This window comes from Ovis canadensis, chromosome 1 (assembly GCF_042477335.2).
Source record: "Ovis canadensis isolate MfBH-ARS-UI-01 breed Bighorn chromosome 1, ARS-UI_OviCan_v2, whole genome shotgun sequence".
Taxonomy (NCBI): domain Eukaryota; kingdom Metazoa; phylum Chordata; class Mammalia; order Artiodactyla; family Bovidae; genus Ovis; species Ovis canadensis.
In genome coordinates, this window is record NC_091245.1 from 39,579,312 (window position 1) to 39,597,939 (window position 18,628).

The following is an 18,628-nucleotide window of genomic DNA, read 5'->3' on the forward strand; positions in this document are numbered from 1 at the left end:
CAACATTCAAAAAACTAAGATCATGGCATCTGGTCCCATCCCTTTATGACAAATAGATGGGGAAACAATGGAAACAGAGACTATTTTCTTGGGCTCCAAAGTCACTGCAGATGGTGACTGCAGCTATGAAATTAAAAGACATTTGCTTCTTGAAGAAAAGCTATGACAACCTAGATAGCATATCAGAAGACAGAGCCATTACTTTGTCAACAAAGTTCCATCTAGACATAGCCATTGGTTTTTCCATGTATGGATGTGACAGTTGGACCATATAGAAAGCTGAGCACCAAAGAATTGATGCTTTTGAAATGTCGTGTTGGAGAAAACTCTCAAGAGTCCCTTGGACTGAAAGGAAATGAAATCAGTCTATCCTAAAGGAAATCAGTCCCGAATATTCATTGGAAAAACTGATGCTGAAGCCGAAACTCCAATACTTTGGCCACCTGATGTGAAAAAGTGACTCAGCTGAAAAGACCCTGATATTGAGAAAGATTGAAGGCAAGAGGAGAAGCGGACAACAGAGGGTGAGATAGTTGGACAGTATCACCAACTCAATGGACATGAGCGTGAGCAAGCTCTGGGAGTTGTTGATGGACAGAGAAGCCTGGTGTGCTCCTGTCTGGTGTTGCAAAGAGTCATGCACGACTGAGACACTGAACTGAACTTAGCTATTCTAGTGAGTGGGAATGGTATCACTTTGTGGTTTTAAATTGTATTTTCAATGACGAATAACACTGAACATTTTTTCATTTGCTAATTTTCCATCCATTTAAATAACTGTCTGGGATTTGTAAAGCTTGGCAGCTAATGATTTGGTGACTGTTATGTGACAGACTACGTAAATGTATTGATGTTTCCAAATGTGCTTTTGGGTTTTAATTGTATATAACTTTTTTTTTTTTACAACTTTCTTTTGTATCAAAAGAAAAAATATGAAGTATCTTTCAGAGGATTGTTCAGCAGCCAAAGGGATCTGAAACATCATCTTAAGGCTGCTCTTCTTAAAGTGGGAAATTCTGTTATTAGTGCTAAGTGAAATGCACTGAGAGAGAAAAACAAACCACTTCACGGTCTCATTTATATGTGAAGAAAATAAAAAGGTCTAATTCACAGAAACAGACAGTAGGAAAGCGGTTTTTAGTCACTGGGAGATGGAGGAACAGAGGGTACGAACTTTCATTGTAAGATAAATAAGGTCTGACGATCTAATGGACAGCATGGTGACTATAACTAATAACACTATTATATTGTAACTAAAATCTGCTAGAAGGGTAGAACTTAAATGTTCTTACCAAAAAAGAAAAAGAAAAAGTTGAAGTTATAGATGGATTAATAGATGGAAACAATCCTTTCACAATGTGTGTGTGTATAAAAAGACACACATACACATATGTATACACAATGAATATACATGTTCACAATCTAGAAATCAAATCATCACATCGTACACTTTAAATATCTTATATTTTGATCAATTATATCTCACTAAAGTTGAAGAAATGGAGAAGGAAATGGCAACTCACTCCAGTGTATTTCCTTGGGAAATTTCATTATCAGAGGAGTCTGGTGGGCTACAGTCCAAGGGGTCACAAAGAGTCAGACATGACTTAGCAACTAAACAATAACAACAAAGAGGAAAAAAGTGAAAGCCTTGGGTCATACTTTTTTCTCCTTTCTCTATTTCCTGTTTTAAACCAGATTTTTCCTAAAACCTTGACTCCTACCTTACACAGACATACTCATGTGATTCTTGAGTATCTGCAAAACTTTTGAATGATTTGTGTAAAATAACCTGAAGATGTTAAGAATGTCATTCCTTGTGCCAAACCTTTTGAGTCAAGACTACTCCTTGAAATGATTCATGTCAAAACTTACACTGGTATATGAATGAACCAAATCTACTTAATTTCCTATTAAGAGAGGAGAAATGGGAGGTTTTCATATAGAAAGAAGGGGTGGGAAACCAAGAGAGGAAGACGAATGTATATTTAAGTCACTCAGGAGCTCTTCAGTTCAGTTCGGTCGCTCAGTTGTGTCCGACTCTTTGCGACCCCATGAATCACAGTATGCCAGGCCTCCCTGTCCATCACCAACTCCCGGAGTTCACTCAGATTCACATCCATCGAGTCAGTGATGCCATCCAGCCATCTTATCCTCTGTCATCCCCTTTTCCTCCTGCCCCCAATTCCTCCCAGCATCAGAGTCTTTTCCAATGAGTCAACTCTTCGCATGAGGTGGCCAAAGTACTGGAGTTTCAGCTTTAGCATCATTCCTTCCAAAGAAATCCCAGGGCTGATCTCCTTCAGAATGGACTGGCTGGATCTCCTTGCAGTCCAAGGGACTCTCAAGAGTCTTCTCCAACACCACAGTTCAAAAGCATCAATTCTTCGGCACTCAGCCTTCTTCACAGTCCAACTCTTACATCCATACATGACCGCAGGAAAAACCATAGCCTTAACTAGACGGACCTTATTCGGCAAAGTAATGTCTCTGCTTTTGAATATACTATCTAGGTTGTTCATACCTTTTCTTCCAAGAAGTAAGGGTCTTTTAATTTCATGGCTGCAGTCACCATCTGCAGTGATTTTGGAGCCCACAAAAATAAACTCTGACACTGTTTCCCCATCTATTTGCCATGAAGTGATGGGACCGGATGCCATGATCTTCGTTTTCTGAATGTTGAGCTTGAAGCCAACTTTTTCACTCTCCTCTTTCACTTTCATCAAGAGGCTTTTTAGTTCTTCTTCACTTTCTGCCATAAGGGTGGTGTCATCTGCATATCTGAGGTTATTGATATTTCTCCCAGCAATCTTGATTCCAGCTTGTGTTTCTTCCAGTCCAGCGTTTCTCATGATGTACTCTGCATATAAGTTAAATAAGCAGGGTGACAATATACAGCCTTGACGTACTCCTTTTCCTATTTGGAACCAGTCTGTTGTTCCATGTCCAGTTCTAACTGTTGCTTCCTGACCTGCTTTTAGGCAGATACAAAAAACTTAAGTCGAAATTTATGTTTAATAAGAGATGGACAAATTAACAACTCCATGTTTTAATACTAGACACCAAAGCTTTGTGCCAGTTCTTGAATTTATAGGGAAGGAAGGATAGCCTGATCCTCTTTGTTCTTCCCCTGACTCCTTCTTCTCATTCCTGAACTAGAGAAAACTGAGCTCCCTTGACCTTTGGTGACTATCAGCAGTGTGTGTTCCTGGCTGTACTGGGTACTTTCTTCCTTTCTGCAATACTTCACTATATGTTTCTGCTATATGCTGATCCTTTTTCCCTTTCCTCTTCTCGCCAAGAAAACTCAATGAATAAAGACTTACTGATACTGAAACAAAAGAAGACAAAAAAAATTATAAACACACACACACATCTAACAAGAGAGCCCCAAAATACAAGGAGCAAAAGCTGATAGAACTGAAGGAAGAAAAAGAAAAATAATAGCTGGAAACTTCAATGTCCCATTTTCAATAACAGATAGACCAACTAGACAAAAATCAGCAAGGAAACAGAAGACGAACAATACTATATACCAATTAGACCTAACACGTATCTATTGAGCCCTCCATCCAACAACAGCAGAAAATACATTCTTCTCAAGTGCCCATGTAATATTAGCCAGGAGAGAAGATATGTTAAGCAGCAAAAAAAAACAAACAAACAAACAAAACACTCAGTAAATGTGGAAAAAAAGTAGAATCACATAAAGAACAGTTTCTAATCACAATAGAATAAAATTACAAATTAAAAATATAAAGACATTTGGAAAATGAATTTATAGAAATTAAATAACATATTCCTAGACAACCAATCAAAAAGGAAATTAGAAAACATATTGAGGAAAATGAAAATGAACCGTAACATATATAAAAACTTATGGGATGGAAAGTAGTACTCAGAGAAGAATTTAAACACATTAAAAAAAGAAGAAAGCTCTCAAATCAATAACCTAAACTTCCAACTTAAGAAATTAAAAAAGGAATAAACTAAACCCAAAGACACTAGAAGAAAAAAAAATATTAATATTAAGGTGAAAGCAAACGAAATGGAAAATAAGAAAGAGATCAATGAATTCAAAAGTTGGTTCTTTGGGGGAAAAAAAAAAACCAAAACCAACAAACCTTTATCTAGACTGACCAAGAAAGAAATAAGATTTAAATTACTAAAATCAGGAATGAGGGGGCAGATATTATAACCAACCTTGGAGAAATAAAAGGGATTATAAGGGGATACTATGAACAGTTGTATGCCAACAGATTAGCTAATCTAGATGAAGTGGACAAATTCCCCAAAATACACAGCCCACCAGGACTGAATCATGGAGAAATGGAAAACTGGAACACATTAAAAGCAAGTAAAGAGATTAGATTAATTCAGAAAACTTGTTAAAAAGAAAACTGTAACGCCAGAGAGCTTCACTGGTGAATTCTACCAGCATTTAAAGAAGTGACAACAATTCTTCTCAAATTCTATAAAAAAGCAGGGAACACTTTCTAACTCATTCTATGAGACCAACATTACTCTGATAGCAAAACCAGATAAATACCTTAAAAAAAAACTACAGCCCAATCTCTGCAACAAAGAGAACAAAGTTGGAAGACTCATATTTCCTATTTTCAAATTTATAGTAATTAAAAAACTTTTTTATTTTGAAACACAGCATGGTGGTGGCATAAGATCAGATCTGTAGACAAATGGAATAGATTTGAGAGTTCAAAAATAAATTCATATATTTATAGTCAACTAATCTTCAATAAGAGTTCTAAGGCCATTCAATGGGGGAAATAATAGCTTTTTAACAAACATTGCTAGGACAAATGAACTACATGCCCCTAACATCACACCATGTCAAAAATGAACTCTATTATCTATTAGATTTTTAACATATGTGCTAAACACTATAAAACTCCTGGGAAGAAACATAGTAGAAGTCTGCATTACCATAGATTGCACAAGCCATCAAAAAAAAAATAAGCTGGACTTCATCAAAATTTTAAACTTTTGTGTATCAAAGGAGTCTACCAAGAAAGACAATCCACGGAACTGATGAAAGTACATGTAAATCATATATCTGATAAGGTAACAGTGTTGAGAATATATACAGAATTCTTACAACTTAACAGTAAAAAGACAACCCAATTAAAAAATGGGCAAAGATTTGAACAGATATTTCTCCAAAGAAAATATACAGATGGCCAATTAGTACAAGAAAAGATGTTCAACATTACCAGGGAAATGCAAATTAAAACCACAACAGGATATGACTTCACACCCAGTAGGATGGCTAGAATCAAAAAGTCAAATAATAACAAGTGTTGAGGATGTGGATAAACTGGAACCCTTACATACTGTTAGTGGGGATGTAAAATGCTGTAGAAAAGACTTTAGCAATTTTGTAAAAAGTTAGAATCACCATATGACTCAACAATTCCACCCCAGGTATATAAGAAAACTGAAAACATACTCATATAAACTGCTGTACAAGAATGTTATATACATTATTTGCAAGAGTAAAAAAGTGGCAACAACTCAAAGGTCCTGCAGCTGTATGTGTGTGCTAAGTCACTACAGTCATGTCTGACTCTTCGCAACCCTATGGACCAAAGCCTGCCAGCTCCTCTGTCTATGAGATTCTCCAGGCAGGAATACTGAAGTGAGTTGCCATGCTCTCCTCCAGAGGATCTTCCCGACCCAGGGATAGAACCTGTGTCTCCTGCATTGGCAGGCGGTTTCTTCACCACTAGCAGCACTAAAGAATGGAAGCCCATTCAGCTGAGGAACAGATAAACAAAAGGTGATATACCCATACAAAAGAGTAAGACTGAGCCATAAAAAGGAATAAAGTGCTGCTCATGTGATAAACCTTGGATAAAACTTGAAAATATTATGCGAAATGAAAGAAGTCAATCACCAAAGGCCATATGGCCAGAATAGGCAAATCCACAGAAACAGCAAATAAATCAGCAGTTGCCAGGGAACGAGAGGAGGGAATTGAGACTAACTGCTAATAGGTATGGATTTCTTTTTGGGGTGGTGGAAATGTTCTGAAATCAGATAGTGGTGATGGCTGCACAATGTAATGAGTATATAATAAATCACTGGTGTATACTGTTAAATTATGAATTTTATATTATATGAATGTCAATAAAAAATGCTAAAATTTAAAAAGAACTGAACTGTCAAAAAGTATATGAGATAATTGGGAGAATTTGAGGAAAGATGTCCACTTAAGGATTAAGGAATTAATGTTAATTTTGAAAGAGATTTTTTTGCAGAGATCATAGCAGAGGTGGGAGTGGGGTATAACACTATTATACCTTTTTAAAAGTCTATCTTTTTAAAATAATTACTGGAGTATTTATGGATGATATGGATGATGTTTGAGATTTGCTTCAAATAATCTAGTACAGGGGATACTGAAGTATGCATGGGAGCATATATGAAACAATATTAGCCTTGTGTTGATAATTACTGAAGCTGTATAGTAGGCAGTGCATTCTCTATAATCAAATTTCCCCAAAATCAAAAGGCAAAAAAGGGATCAATATTTGGTGACTGTAGTGAAAAAAGGAATCTATAAAATAATCATTCACGAATTAAAAAAAAAATTAGGAGAAAGACTGACTGAGAATTTTACTATGGGTAAATTAGGCTGGTAAAACTTGGAACCAAGACCATTTTGTACTTGTAGAGGTGATGCAACAGAAAATACAGACTACCTATGAGGCATTCTTAGCAAAAATATGAACCAGAATCTAATCAAGCCTCTAGCTTTAATGACGTTTTATATGAAATGTGAAGAAATGTGAATTGTGAAATAGAGAAATGTGAATAGAGAAATCACTTTTCTAAAGAACACAAGAAAACAATAAAATCTATAATGTGAAATACACTTACGGAAAATAATTTAAGTTTTTTTCCAAAAGATAAATTATAAGAAAAAGAGTGAGATTTTAAAAGATTTTAAAACTTGGTGCAAAAAAAAGACTTACGATACATAAAAACCATTACAATGTGGAAATCTTGTTTGGATCCTGATTTTAATAAGCCAACTATAAAAGGACATTTTAAAACAACCATAGAAATATGAATATAGACTGGGTAAAAGATATTATTAAGGAGTTACTTATTTTATAAGTGTGATAGTGGCACTATAGTTATGAAAGAAGTCATTATCTGTTAAAAATGCATACTGAAGAATATTCTAATGAAATAACACATGTGAGATTTATAAAATTCCAGGGAAAAATATACAGATACATACACACATATATAAATATATACATACATATATAGATAGATGAAGCAAAATTAGCAAAATGTTAGTAATTTTGGAAGATGGGTGATGGTTGCATCGTACTTCATTGTATTATTGTCTCTACTTTAGTGTATGTTCAAAAATTTCCATAATAAAAAGCTAAGGAAAAAAAGCAGGGGAAGAGGAGGGAAGGAGAGGAGAAAGGAGCAGACATGAGCCAGACCAATAAGTGAGCCTACAGAATGTGAGCTGTCATATTTTCTAAAGCCCTGAAATCCAATGTTCTTTCTAATTTCAGGAATCAGGAAAAGTTCTGTCTACGAGAGATGAGATAATGGGAATAATCAGACTTAGGAGTATCCTACTAATGGTAATGGAGTAATTTCGACTGGGTATGCATGTCCCAATCAGCAAACTTCCTCTAAACCTGCACTGCCGTTCCTCTGGCAGAATGCCTATTAAGTTGGCCTTGGTAGGAAGTATGCTCCTTCCCTTCCCATCTGCAGCATCTGTTCTCCAGTTCCTTCTCTGAGGTAGCCTGAAAGAGATTAGGTCAAGCTGGCTAGGTATATGACCAGGTTACAGCTGTCCCTACAAATTCATCTGAACTACCACTGGTAGTTTATTTGTAATTAATAATTTTCAAATTATTTGTAATAAATAATTCAACTTTGTTTTTGAAAATTCATCTAAAAACAGTGTTTGAAGGGTAATAACTTGAGCAACTCCAATACTGTAGGTAATGAGAAATCAAAATCTTTATCACTCCTCACTACCCTCAACAATTTGAGAGGACTAGCAAACAGTGGTACTTGTAGTATATACACTATATATGAAATGGAGGATCACAGGGGATGGGCCATACCTCTATTTCTCCTATTAGGGGAATCATAAGGAAAATTACTTTTGCAGACTTGCCCTAACATCATGGAGCATTATCTTCATGAAGGTCCGTAGCCACATTGGGAACACTGGGACTTGCTAGTTCCAAACATCTCTGGGAGAGGAAACACTAGATGTTTAAGATGAACAGACTACACTTCAACCAACTAGCATTTAAGAGCCATCTCCTTTTCTTCAACATCACAGTTGTCTTCTTTCAGCATCATGCTGGTAAGGCGAAATGACCACAAAGTTACCATGAGTTCCTCTGTGGCTTCAAAGCAATGAGGTGCTCTTAGACTTATAGGTCGGAGAAGGCAATGGCACTCCACTCCAGTATTCTTGCCTGGAAAATCTCATGGATGGAGAAGCCTGGTGGGCTGCAGTCCATGGGGTCGCTAAGAGTCAGACACGACTGCGTGACTTCCCTTTCACTTTTCACCTTCATTCATTGGAGAAGGAAATGGCAACCCACTCCAGTGTTCTTGCCTGGAGAACCCCAGGGTCGGGGGAGCCTGGTGGGCTGCCGTCTATGGGGTCGCACAGAGTCAGACACAACTGAAGCAACTTAGTAGTAGTAGTAGACTTATAGGTAATATTTTAAATGTCTGATTTTCCTTTGCATGGGCTAAGGCAGCCTCTGTGGAATCACTGGCATATAGGTAGATTCTTGGGAACCAGGCTGCTTCAGGGCTAAATTATTACTGGAGTAGATAGATGCATAAATATAGCTAAGGAGAGAAGCCTAGATGTAGCGCCAGAGCAAAAGTTGTCAGATCTAAGATACAGCTGCAAATAAATGATGAGACAAAAGTACAAAAGCTGAAAATATCAGAAATAATAATAAATATTAGAAATAGGTTAGAAAATAGAAATGTTTAAGGCCCTGGCTAGGATTTAAGGAACCTGCATTTAGCAGTCGGTGGCCATGTGGTACTGTCAACTGGTTTAAAGGTACAAAACTGGGCCAAACATAACAACGTATTTTTCTAATACAGGATATTCACCGTTTCACTGGCTACCTTGATACATCCTAATCTGGAGAGAAACTAGATAGAAAGCTATCCATGACAACTGTACTTTATGAAAAGGATGAATTCCTAAATGGCCATTCTCTTTCATTCAAATGGTGTTACCATCTCCCAAAGAAGAGTCTTGGGGCAGAGAAGAACTGTATTTCATTTCAAGCTGGACTACTCATCTACCAAAATACCATTCTGACCAAAGAAACAGATGCAAAATTACAGTCACAGCTGCATTCTGTACAGAACAAGTTGGATAATGGTGTTTTAAATTGCTAATTACACCGCTAATGATTTTTTTAGTGGCACTGCAGTATTTTGCCACCTTTGTTTAAATTTTTTAGAAAAGCATCTAGGAAGTTTTAAAAATGGTAAATTGTTAAATACCAGTGAGTCTTCTGAAGAGACATTCCATATAAAACCCATTTCTTGAAATGGCATTCTCATATGGGATCTCATATAGGAGCCCATTTATTGACTAGCTATTTATTTTAATTTACTTTCTCAACAATTTATTTGCATTTAAGATTACTAAGGCCATAAGTATCCTAGTATTAGTGTTTGTATCTAGATCCACTGTTGGTATGAAAAGATAATAAACAGATAGTAAACCAGCATATGTCATGATATGCTGGTATTGGGAATGTGCTACGACAAGATTTATAAAATGTAACAGCAACAGTACAATTTTATTCTTATTGTGACAACCATGGTGAAAGTTATTACAGTGCTAGTATTTTATATTTAATCATGTCAGCAAGGTGAGGGGGTAGTTACCTTTTTGATATAAAAATGCTGTTAATGTTTTATTCCAATTTAGCAAATTACAGAATGTAGATTAAAGCACTGTCACTGTTCCATCTTTATTTACCTGCATTTAACCTGCAAAGCATTTTTTTCTACTAAATTATTTCATTAAGGCTTCTAAATAATTTGTCACTTAAATAAAAATCTCAAGCCTGCAAGGAATTTCCATATATTACAAATTTTATATGTTGAAAATGGTGTGCCAATAACAATTATGTCACAGGAGTTTCTGATACTTCTTACACTTAGTATAAGAGAAAATCAGCTGTAAAAAAAATAAAAATTACAATCTTATTATGTTATTATGCAACTACAAACTCACAAGTAAATACTTACATTTGCTTTTAACATATCCAATTTCAGTGATCTTTTAACACTGCAAACAAAATATTTAAAGACATCTTAGATTTAATATGCTTCAAGTAGCCAAGTATTTAAGAGTAATCTGTATAAACAAAGATTCCATTTTAAGTTACTTTCACCAACTAAAGTAGAATACCTATGAAGAAAGCAATTTTCACAATGAGGAAACTGTTTTTTTTAATAGCATATATCAAGATGAAATCATAATTAAATATTTAAATGTATTTTCATATATGAGTTGTATATATGTAGTTCAAACATTAAAGTTATATAATAAAATAATCTTACTAAAAAATTAATATCTTTGTATGTTTTAAAATATGGAGATATCGAAAACATTTTATTTGCAAAAATAATACACTAGATATTAAAATAAAGGTATGAGCAAGGTGAAAAAGTTTTACTCATTATTCTAGCTTTAAACATGATTCAGTGCAACCAGACTATGACTTAACTGAGGAACAGATGCTCTATGTCTTTATAAGTCCCCAATCCATAAGAAACTACTTTTTTGTCTCCTTCACTATACTGATTCAGGAACATGCCAGGCTCTCTCTGTGCAAAATCTGTTCTGCTAAACTGGATGCCCAGCTGTTGGTGACAAAGCTTAGAAAGGAAAGCTGAATATTTATAATACTTTATTTCGTACAGCTGTCTTCTAAAGAGCAGTCATCAACATTTTATTGAAAGCAGACTAAATGCTCAAAGGAGAAAAAGGTCAATATAAATTAAAACTAGTTTTCTCCGTGACAAATGTAGCATTAAAAGTATCTTCTTAATCTCTGAGAGAAAGAAATTAAATTACTTAAAATATTAGAGAATTTGAGCATAAAGAAAAAAAATTTATTATAGCTTGTATTACAGAAAACAAAACAAAATTCATAGATCCTAGAAAATGACTATTCATAAATAACTGACTACTGAATTTCGAACAAGTGACAGGAGCAAAAATAGAAGAAATAGACAATTTATAAAAACTACTCAGCAACAAATATTAAATACAAAAGTTTATCTAGAATAGTTCATTTAATTTTGCTATTATATCTACATTAGCCTAACACATAACATTATTTCTTAAGATTAACTAAACTGGTTTAAAGAATTACTCACATCTTTTAGAAGTTCACTGGAAATCAATTTAATGTGAATTCTCAATAAAGCAAGAGAACAGAGGTATGAACAAATAAAAATGGCACTTAATTTTAAAAAGTACACGTATTTAGTTTTGGAATATATATGACCCTATTCAGGTGTGTGAGACGTTTTGTATTTATAAAACTTCAAAGTGAATGCGAAAATGAAAGTTGCTCAGTCGCGTCCAACTCTTTGTGATCCTGTGGACTATACAGTCCGTGGAATTCTCCAGGCCAGAATACTGGAGTGGGTAGCCTTTCCCTTTTCTAGGGGATCTTCCCAACCCAGGGATTGAACCCAGGTCCCTGGCACTGCAGGCAGATTCTTTACCAGCTGAGCCACAAGGGAAGCCCATAAAACTTCAAAAGTAGAAGTCAAAAACTAAAAGTACACAGTACAGTTTTAGCCTTTGTTTTTACACGCTGTTAAGATGCAATATCACTTTTCAGAAGTAAACAAACCCCACCCTGACATTAACTGCTCAAAATACTATATTGCTTTATGAGTGAGATGGCTAATTCTTAAAAAACTAAATGGTTGTATTTAAAAGGTTTCTAGTTAGGTCAGAGATTGATCTAAGAAGCCCAAGGAGATATATGATAGTAAATAAGAAAGTGATCTGAATTAGACTGTTATCTTCCCCTCTCTTCAGTGAGAATCGAAAAACATGGTTTATTGTGGGTAATGTGGTTTTCAGATAATTCAGGCATCTAATGACCAAAAGCTAATAATATTTACAAAAATCAGAAAGATATTTACCAGACAAGACTAGGAGGGACCTAAGAGATTACTTGGTTCATCCAACAGGGAAGACTTGGTGTGATTTACCCACTATCAGACAATCTCAGGGAAACTCAGATTTCACATCCCAATAAATCCTTGTTGAATTGAGGGGGAGGTGCTAAAGAAGAGGTAAAGAAGAGCAAACTACTAGAGGAATTTATGACCATCTATTTTTACCATTCTGTTAGAACTGGGCCCAGTGTCAAGCTATAAATTATCAAATTAAGCACCCACTAAATGCTTTTAACTTTTTGAAAAACCAACATGAGATGATGTTAAATGGATTAGGACTGTGTTAACAGAAACAGAGAGATAGAGATGGATGAAATGCACAAAGGACAGGCAAAACTTGATTACATGTTTATATATACAAATATTTTCTGAAAGTATTTACTCATCTGCTACCAGTATTAATTAGCAATTAAAAGTGATCTATCTCTGGTAGTTCTATAAAGTAATAAATAAGTATCTCTTGTGGTTACTACCTTGGTTTAAAAAAAAATGAAAGTCGCTCAGTCGTGTCTGACTCTTTATGACCCCGTGGACTATACAGGCCATGGAATTCTCCAGGCCAGAATACTGGAGTGGGTAGCCTTTCCCTTCTCCAGGGGATCTTCCCAAGCCAGGGACTGAACCCAGGTCTCCCACATTGCAAGCAGATTCTTCACCAGCTGAGCCACAAGGGAAGACAAAGATACTGGAGTGGGTAGCCTACCCCTTCTCCAGCAGATCTTCCCAAGCCAGGAATCGAACCTGGTTTTATCAGGGCTTCCCTGATAGCTCAGTTGGTAAACAATCTGCCTGCAATGCAGGAGACCCCAATTTTATTCCTGGGTTGGGAAGATCCCCTGGAGAAGGGAAAGGCTACCCACTCCAGTATTGTGGCCTAGAGAATTCCATGGACTGTACAGTCGCAAAAAGTCAGACACGACAGAGCGACTTTCACTTTCACTGGTTTTAAAAGAGGGGCATGTCAAAACAGGCAAAGAACTCAAATAGACATTTCTCCAAAGAAGATATACAAGTGGCTGGAAAACACAAGAAATGATGCTCAACATCCATAATATTAGGGAAATGCAAATCAGAACCACAAGATAACACTTCACAACCATTAGGATGACTACCATCAACCCCACCCCACCCCAAAAAAACCCCCCAGAAAACAGGAGTTTGCCAGGATGCAGAACTGGAACTCTTATGCTGATAGGACTGTAAAATGGTACAGCTACTATGGAAATAGTTTGGCAGTTCCTCAAAAAATTAAACATAGAATTAATATATAATCCAGCAATCCCAATTCTGAACATATACCCAAAAGAACTGAAAGTAGGGACACATCTGTACATTCATGTTCATAACAGCATTACTGACAACAGCCGAAAGGTGAAAGCAGCGCAAGTGTCTGTGGACAGAGGAATAAGTAAAACAAATTTGGTATATATATATATGTGTGTGTGTGTATACACACAATCACACACACACACACACCACACAAGGGAATATTATTCAGCCTTAAAGGGAAAGAAATTCCACGTGCTACAACACGGATGAACCTTGAAGACATTATGCTAGTGAAATAAGCCAATCAAAAAGGGACAAATACCATATAATTCCATTCAAGTGAGGTGCTTAAAGCAGTCAAATAGGTAAAGATAGAAAATAGAAAGGTAGTCACCAGGGGCTGGGAGGAGAGGTGAATAGGGAGTTCAACAGACAGAAAATTTCAGTTCTGCAAGATAAAAAAAGTTTTGGAAATGAATGATGGTGACAGCTGTACAACAATGTCAATGTACAGCTGATCCTTGAACAACATGAATTTGAACTTCAAGGATCCACCTATACTTGAGTTTTATTTTTCCAACAAATATATACTGTAGTACTACACAAACCATAGCTGGTTGAATCCGAGGATGTGGAACAAGGGATACGCAATGCTGATTGTAAAGCTATAAGTGGACTGTAACTGGTGTCCTTAATCCCCAAATTACTCAAGGGTTACCGGTACATAAATGCCGCGGAACTACACTTTAACTAAGTCATGTCTGACTGTTTTGTGAGCCCATGAACTGTAGCCTTCCAGGCTCCTCTGTCCATAGGACTTCCCAGGCAAGAATACTGGAGGGGGTTGACATTTCCTTCTCGAGTATATTCTTGACCCAGGGATCGAATACGTGTCTCTTGCACTGGCAGGCAGATTCTTTACCACGGGGTCTCCAGGGAAGCCTCACTATATGCTAATTACATCCCACCTATTATTCCCTAATTACATCCCTCTAGGGGTAACTCTTTAAATTCTACAGGTTTTTTTTCATTCCACCTTAACCCACATCTGCACCTATGCCCACAGTGTGAACGCCAAGTCCAGCTCTAGGTGCACTGGGTTTAGAGTCACTGGGATCAAAATTCCGTTTGCTACCAGCATTACTGCTGGTGAGAATTTAAGAAAGATACATGGTTTTATATCAACAGGCAAAGAGAGTAACTGTATAGAATTAGCCATATTACTCTTTAAGACCATCTTCCACTATTTTATTTAGCTTACCACATGGTAATATCCTGACTAGGATTCTCTAACTCCTCAGACGGCTTCTGATAGCTCAATAGTAAAGAATCTACCTTCCAATGCAGGAGACACGGATTGGATCCCTGATCCAGGAAGAGCCCATGGAGAAGGAAAGAGTTATTCACTCCAGTACTCTTGCCTGGAAAATCTCATGAACAGAGGAGCCTGGTAGGCTACAGTCCATGAGGACGCAAAGGATCAGACATGACTTGGCAAATGAATAACAATAACAATTCATAAGAACAGAACAAGTGCGTGAGTTGTCAAGTGGGTGAGTTTTAGTATACAACATTACTAATAGCAGTTACAATATTTTTTTTAAAGTTGTTCTAGAAAAAAAAAAAACTATCATTTGATTTTTAATTAAGAACCAGGAATGATACTTCAAAGATTCATGAAGTTACATGACTTAAGGTTCCCTTACAGGATTTTCTCTTTTTTAACATTTAACAAATATATTGCTTAATGGATTATTATAACACAACCACACTTGTAACCATCACTGAACAAATAGAAATTTGTCATCTGTCTATGGCCATACCGCCCTGAATGTGCCCAATCTCATCTGACCTCAGAAGCTAATCAGGGTCCGACCTGGTTAGAACATGGATGGGAGATGTGTGTCATCTATCCCCCCAAACCTTTTTTTGTCCCATCCTGTTGAGCCTTTTTTCTCCCTCATAAGTAACCACAATTGTGACTAACAGTAATCCATCATCCTTACAGGACTTTTAAAACATTGGATTAAATATGATTTGAGTAGCAGAGCTGAGGCTAAGTGTGTGTATGTGAGGGGAGGAGATAAAATTAGTAAGGCAGATAAGACTCAGGCAGCCTTGATGTTATGCCAAATTCTTTCTCTAAGGTTGGGCAAATCACATAATCTCACTAAGCTTCATAAAGTTGATAGTAATACTGGTCTGTAAACCAGTAAGACATTTCTGATGGATATAAAAATATCATTTGGTATACAGTGCTTCCATTTACTCCTCTCTATAATGGGAGATATTACTGCCAGCTACAACTACATGAAAAGTGTTTAGAAGACTACGGAATATGTTTATGAGACCCTTAGAAATCCTTTGATTAAAGGCAATGGCCAAATTCACATCCCATGTGACTCTTAAGATATAAATTAAGAAATCTAAAATGATGTATTTTTCATTCTACATATGAGAATGAGCAAAGAAGGAATAAGAATCTCCTATCTCTTTTGCATTCTCCCTTTTATTCAAGTTTATGCTCTTTTGTGTTCAACATTCACAGAGGTCATATAATAATTCACTATCACTCCAATGCACATAAAAATATGGTTACCACGTGAAAGTAACTAATGATTAACCTTGCTATTCTTCACGATAAAACTGGCCCAAACCGTAACTAATTATTGGGCAACCTGTTTACGTGTCAAAAGCTTCTTTATCAAAAGATTGATAGAGAATTGGGCTTCCCCAAATAGCTCATAGGGTAAAGAATCCGCTGGCAATGGAGGAGACACAGTAGTCTCAAGTTTGATCCCTGCGTTGGGAAAATCTGGAGAAGAAAAATGGCAACCCACTCCAATATTCTTTCCTGAAAAATCCCATGGACAGAGGAGCCTGGAGGGGTATAGTCCAAAGGGTCACAAAGAGTCATACACGACTGAGAGACTAAGCACACAACCATGTCGATTTGTATCTAAGGCAGTCTCTTATGTGGATTTGTATCTTATCAGTTCTGGAAAAATCTAAGCCATAATCTCTCCAAATACTGGTTCTCCTTGATTCTACCTTTCTGGGATTCCCTCTAGAAGAAATCATAGATTTTCTATTCCATTTTTGATATCTCTAAACCTCTATTTCTTATCATTGATCTCTATGTTACTTTTCGGGCAATTTCTTCAGGTCAGTCTTCTAGTTTACAATTCTTTCTTTAATTGCATCTAATTTACTATTTAACCCAACCATTAGCATTTTTAAATGTTTATTTCTATCTATTTGTTTATGGCTACACTGGGTCTTCATTGATGCTCACGGACTTTCTCTAGTTGTGGCAGAGGGTTTCTCATTGCAGTGGCTTCTCTTGTTACAGAGCAAGTTAAAAAACAATTTGATGAGTAGTTTGAGGGGTAACTTAATTTTTATATATTTTAGAGTTAAACACATTCTAGGTTCATCTGTACCAGAAACCTGCAGTTCAGCACAGGGAGCTCAGCTTGATGCTCTACGGTGACGCCAAGTGGGTTGGAGGGGGGGCGGGTGGGAGGCCCAAGAGGGAGGTGAATATGCATACACAGAGCTGATGGACTTTGTTGTACAACAGGAACCAACGCAATATTGTAAAACAACTATGAAAGCGACAGTGGCTAGTCATGTCTGACTGTGACGCAATGGACTGTAGCCTGCCAGGCTCCTCCATTCATGGGATTTTCCAGGCAGAATATTGGAGTGGGCTGCCATTTCCTTCTCCAGGGGATCTTTCCAACCCAGGGATCGAACCTGGGTCTCCCACACTACAGGCAGACTAGAAAGAAGGGAATCATCTAATCCAATCAAGTCCATATAATCTAATGCTATAGACCTCAGCACTCAAAAAAAAAAAAAATTTTTAGGAATAACAGTTTTTGTTATCCTTGACCCAGACTTTAATACTTATTACATTTTGTCCCAGTTGCTTTACATTCTCTATATAAACAAACACAAATAAATACAAATACAATGCAAAATCCTTTTTATGATCTACTAAAAATGTTAGAGACCCTGTACACCTTTACCCAAAATTATTTGCATATTTTTCTAAGAACAAGAATATTATCTTACATAATCACAATACAATCATCAAAGTCAGGAAATTTCTTTGATTGAAATACAATTAATTTCAATAACTGAACAATAATTCAACAATTGAAATACATTAATTTCAGATATACAACAAAATGATTCAATGTATGTATATACTGTGAAATAATCATCATAGTAAGTCTAGTTAAAATCCATCACCACACACATTTATAATTTTTTTTCTTGTGATGAGAACTTTGAGGGCTACTCTCTTCAGTTAAGTCGCTCAGGCATGTCCAACTTGGCGACTCCATGGACTGAAGAACGCCAGGTTTCCCTGTCCATCACCAACCCCAACAGCTCCAGTTCAGTTCAGTTCAGTCGCTCAGTCGTGTCCAACTCTTTGCAACCCCATGGACTACAGCACACCAGGCCCCCCTATCTGTCACCAACTCACGGAGTTTATTCAAACTCATGCTCATTGATTCAGTGATACCATCCAACCATCTCATCATCTGTCATCCCCTTCTCCTCTCACCTTCAATCTTTCCCAGCATCAGGGTCTTTTCAAATGAGTCAGCTATTTGCATCAGGTGGCCAAAGTACTGGAATTTCAGCTTCAACATCAGTCCGTCCAGTGAATACCCAGGACTGATCTCCTTCAGGATGGACTGGTTGGATCTCCTTGCAGTCCAACAGACTCTCAAGAGTCTTCTCCAACACCACAGTTCAAATGCATCAATTCTTTGGCACTCAGCTTTCTTTATAGTCCAACTCTCACATCCATACATGACTACTGGAAAAACCATAGCTTTGACTAGACAGACCTTTGTTGGCAAAGTAATGTCTCTGCTTTTAAATATGCTGTCTAGGTTGTTCTTTTTTCCCAAGGAGTAAGTATCTTTTAATTTCTTGGCTGCAGTCACCATCTGCAGTGATTTTGGAGCCCAAAAACATAAAGTCTGTCACTGTTTCCACTGTTTTACCATCTATTTGCCAAAAAGTGATGGGACTGGATGCCATGATCTTAGTTTTCTGAATGGTGAGCTTTAAG

At 36.6% G+C, this 18,628-nt stretch overlaps 2 protein-coding genes across 12 annotated transcripts in view; one reads left to right on the plus strand and one right to left on the minus strand.

The window, feature by feature from the left end:
• Positions 1–7,945, plus strand: part of ALG6 (ALG6 alpha-1,3-glucosyltransferase) — a 148,264-nt gene extending 140,319 nt beyond the window's left edge. The window contains exon 16 of one of the 2 annotated variants that reach the window (XM_069593482.1): positions 7,560–7,945. The gene's annotated coding sequence lies outside the window, so the exon portion shown is untranslated. The remainder of the gene's footprint in view (positions 1–7,559) is intronic. The other variant, XM_069593451.1, reaches the window with a different exon arrangement.
• The window catches only part of ITGB3BP (integrin subunit beta 3 binding protein), a 91,533-nt gene that overhangs the window by 64,326 nt on the left and 8,579 nt on the right, over positions 1–18,628 (minus strand). For 4 of the 10 annotated variants that reach the window (XR_011257650.1, XM_069593549.1, XM_069593569.1 and 1 more), the window contains exon 2: positions 10,309–10,348. The exons of the other annotated variants lie outside the window; for them this stretch is intronic. Coding sequence is in view for 3 of the 4 variants with exons in the window: in XM_069593549.1 (XP_069449650.1) it covers positions 10,309–10,348 (40 nt within the window). In the remaining variant the exon portion in view is untranslated. The remainder of the gene's footprint in view (positions 1–10,308; positions 10,349–18,628) is intronic. 10 annotated transcript variants of the gene reach the window in all.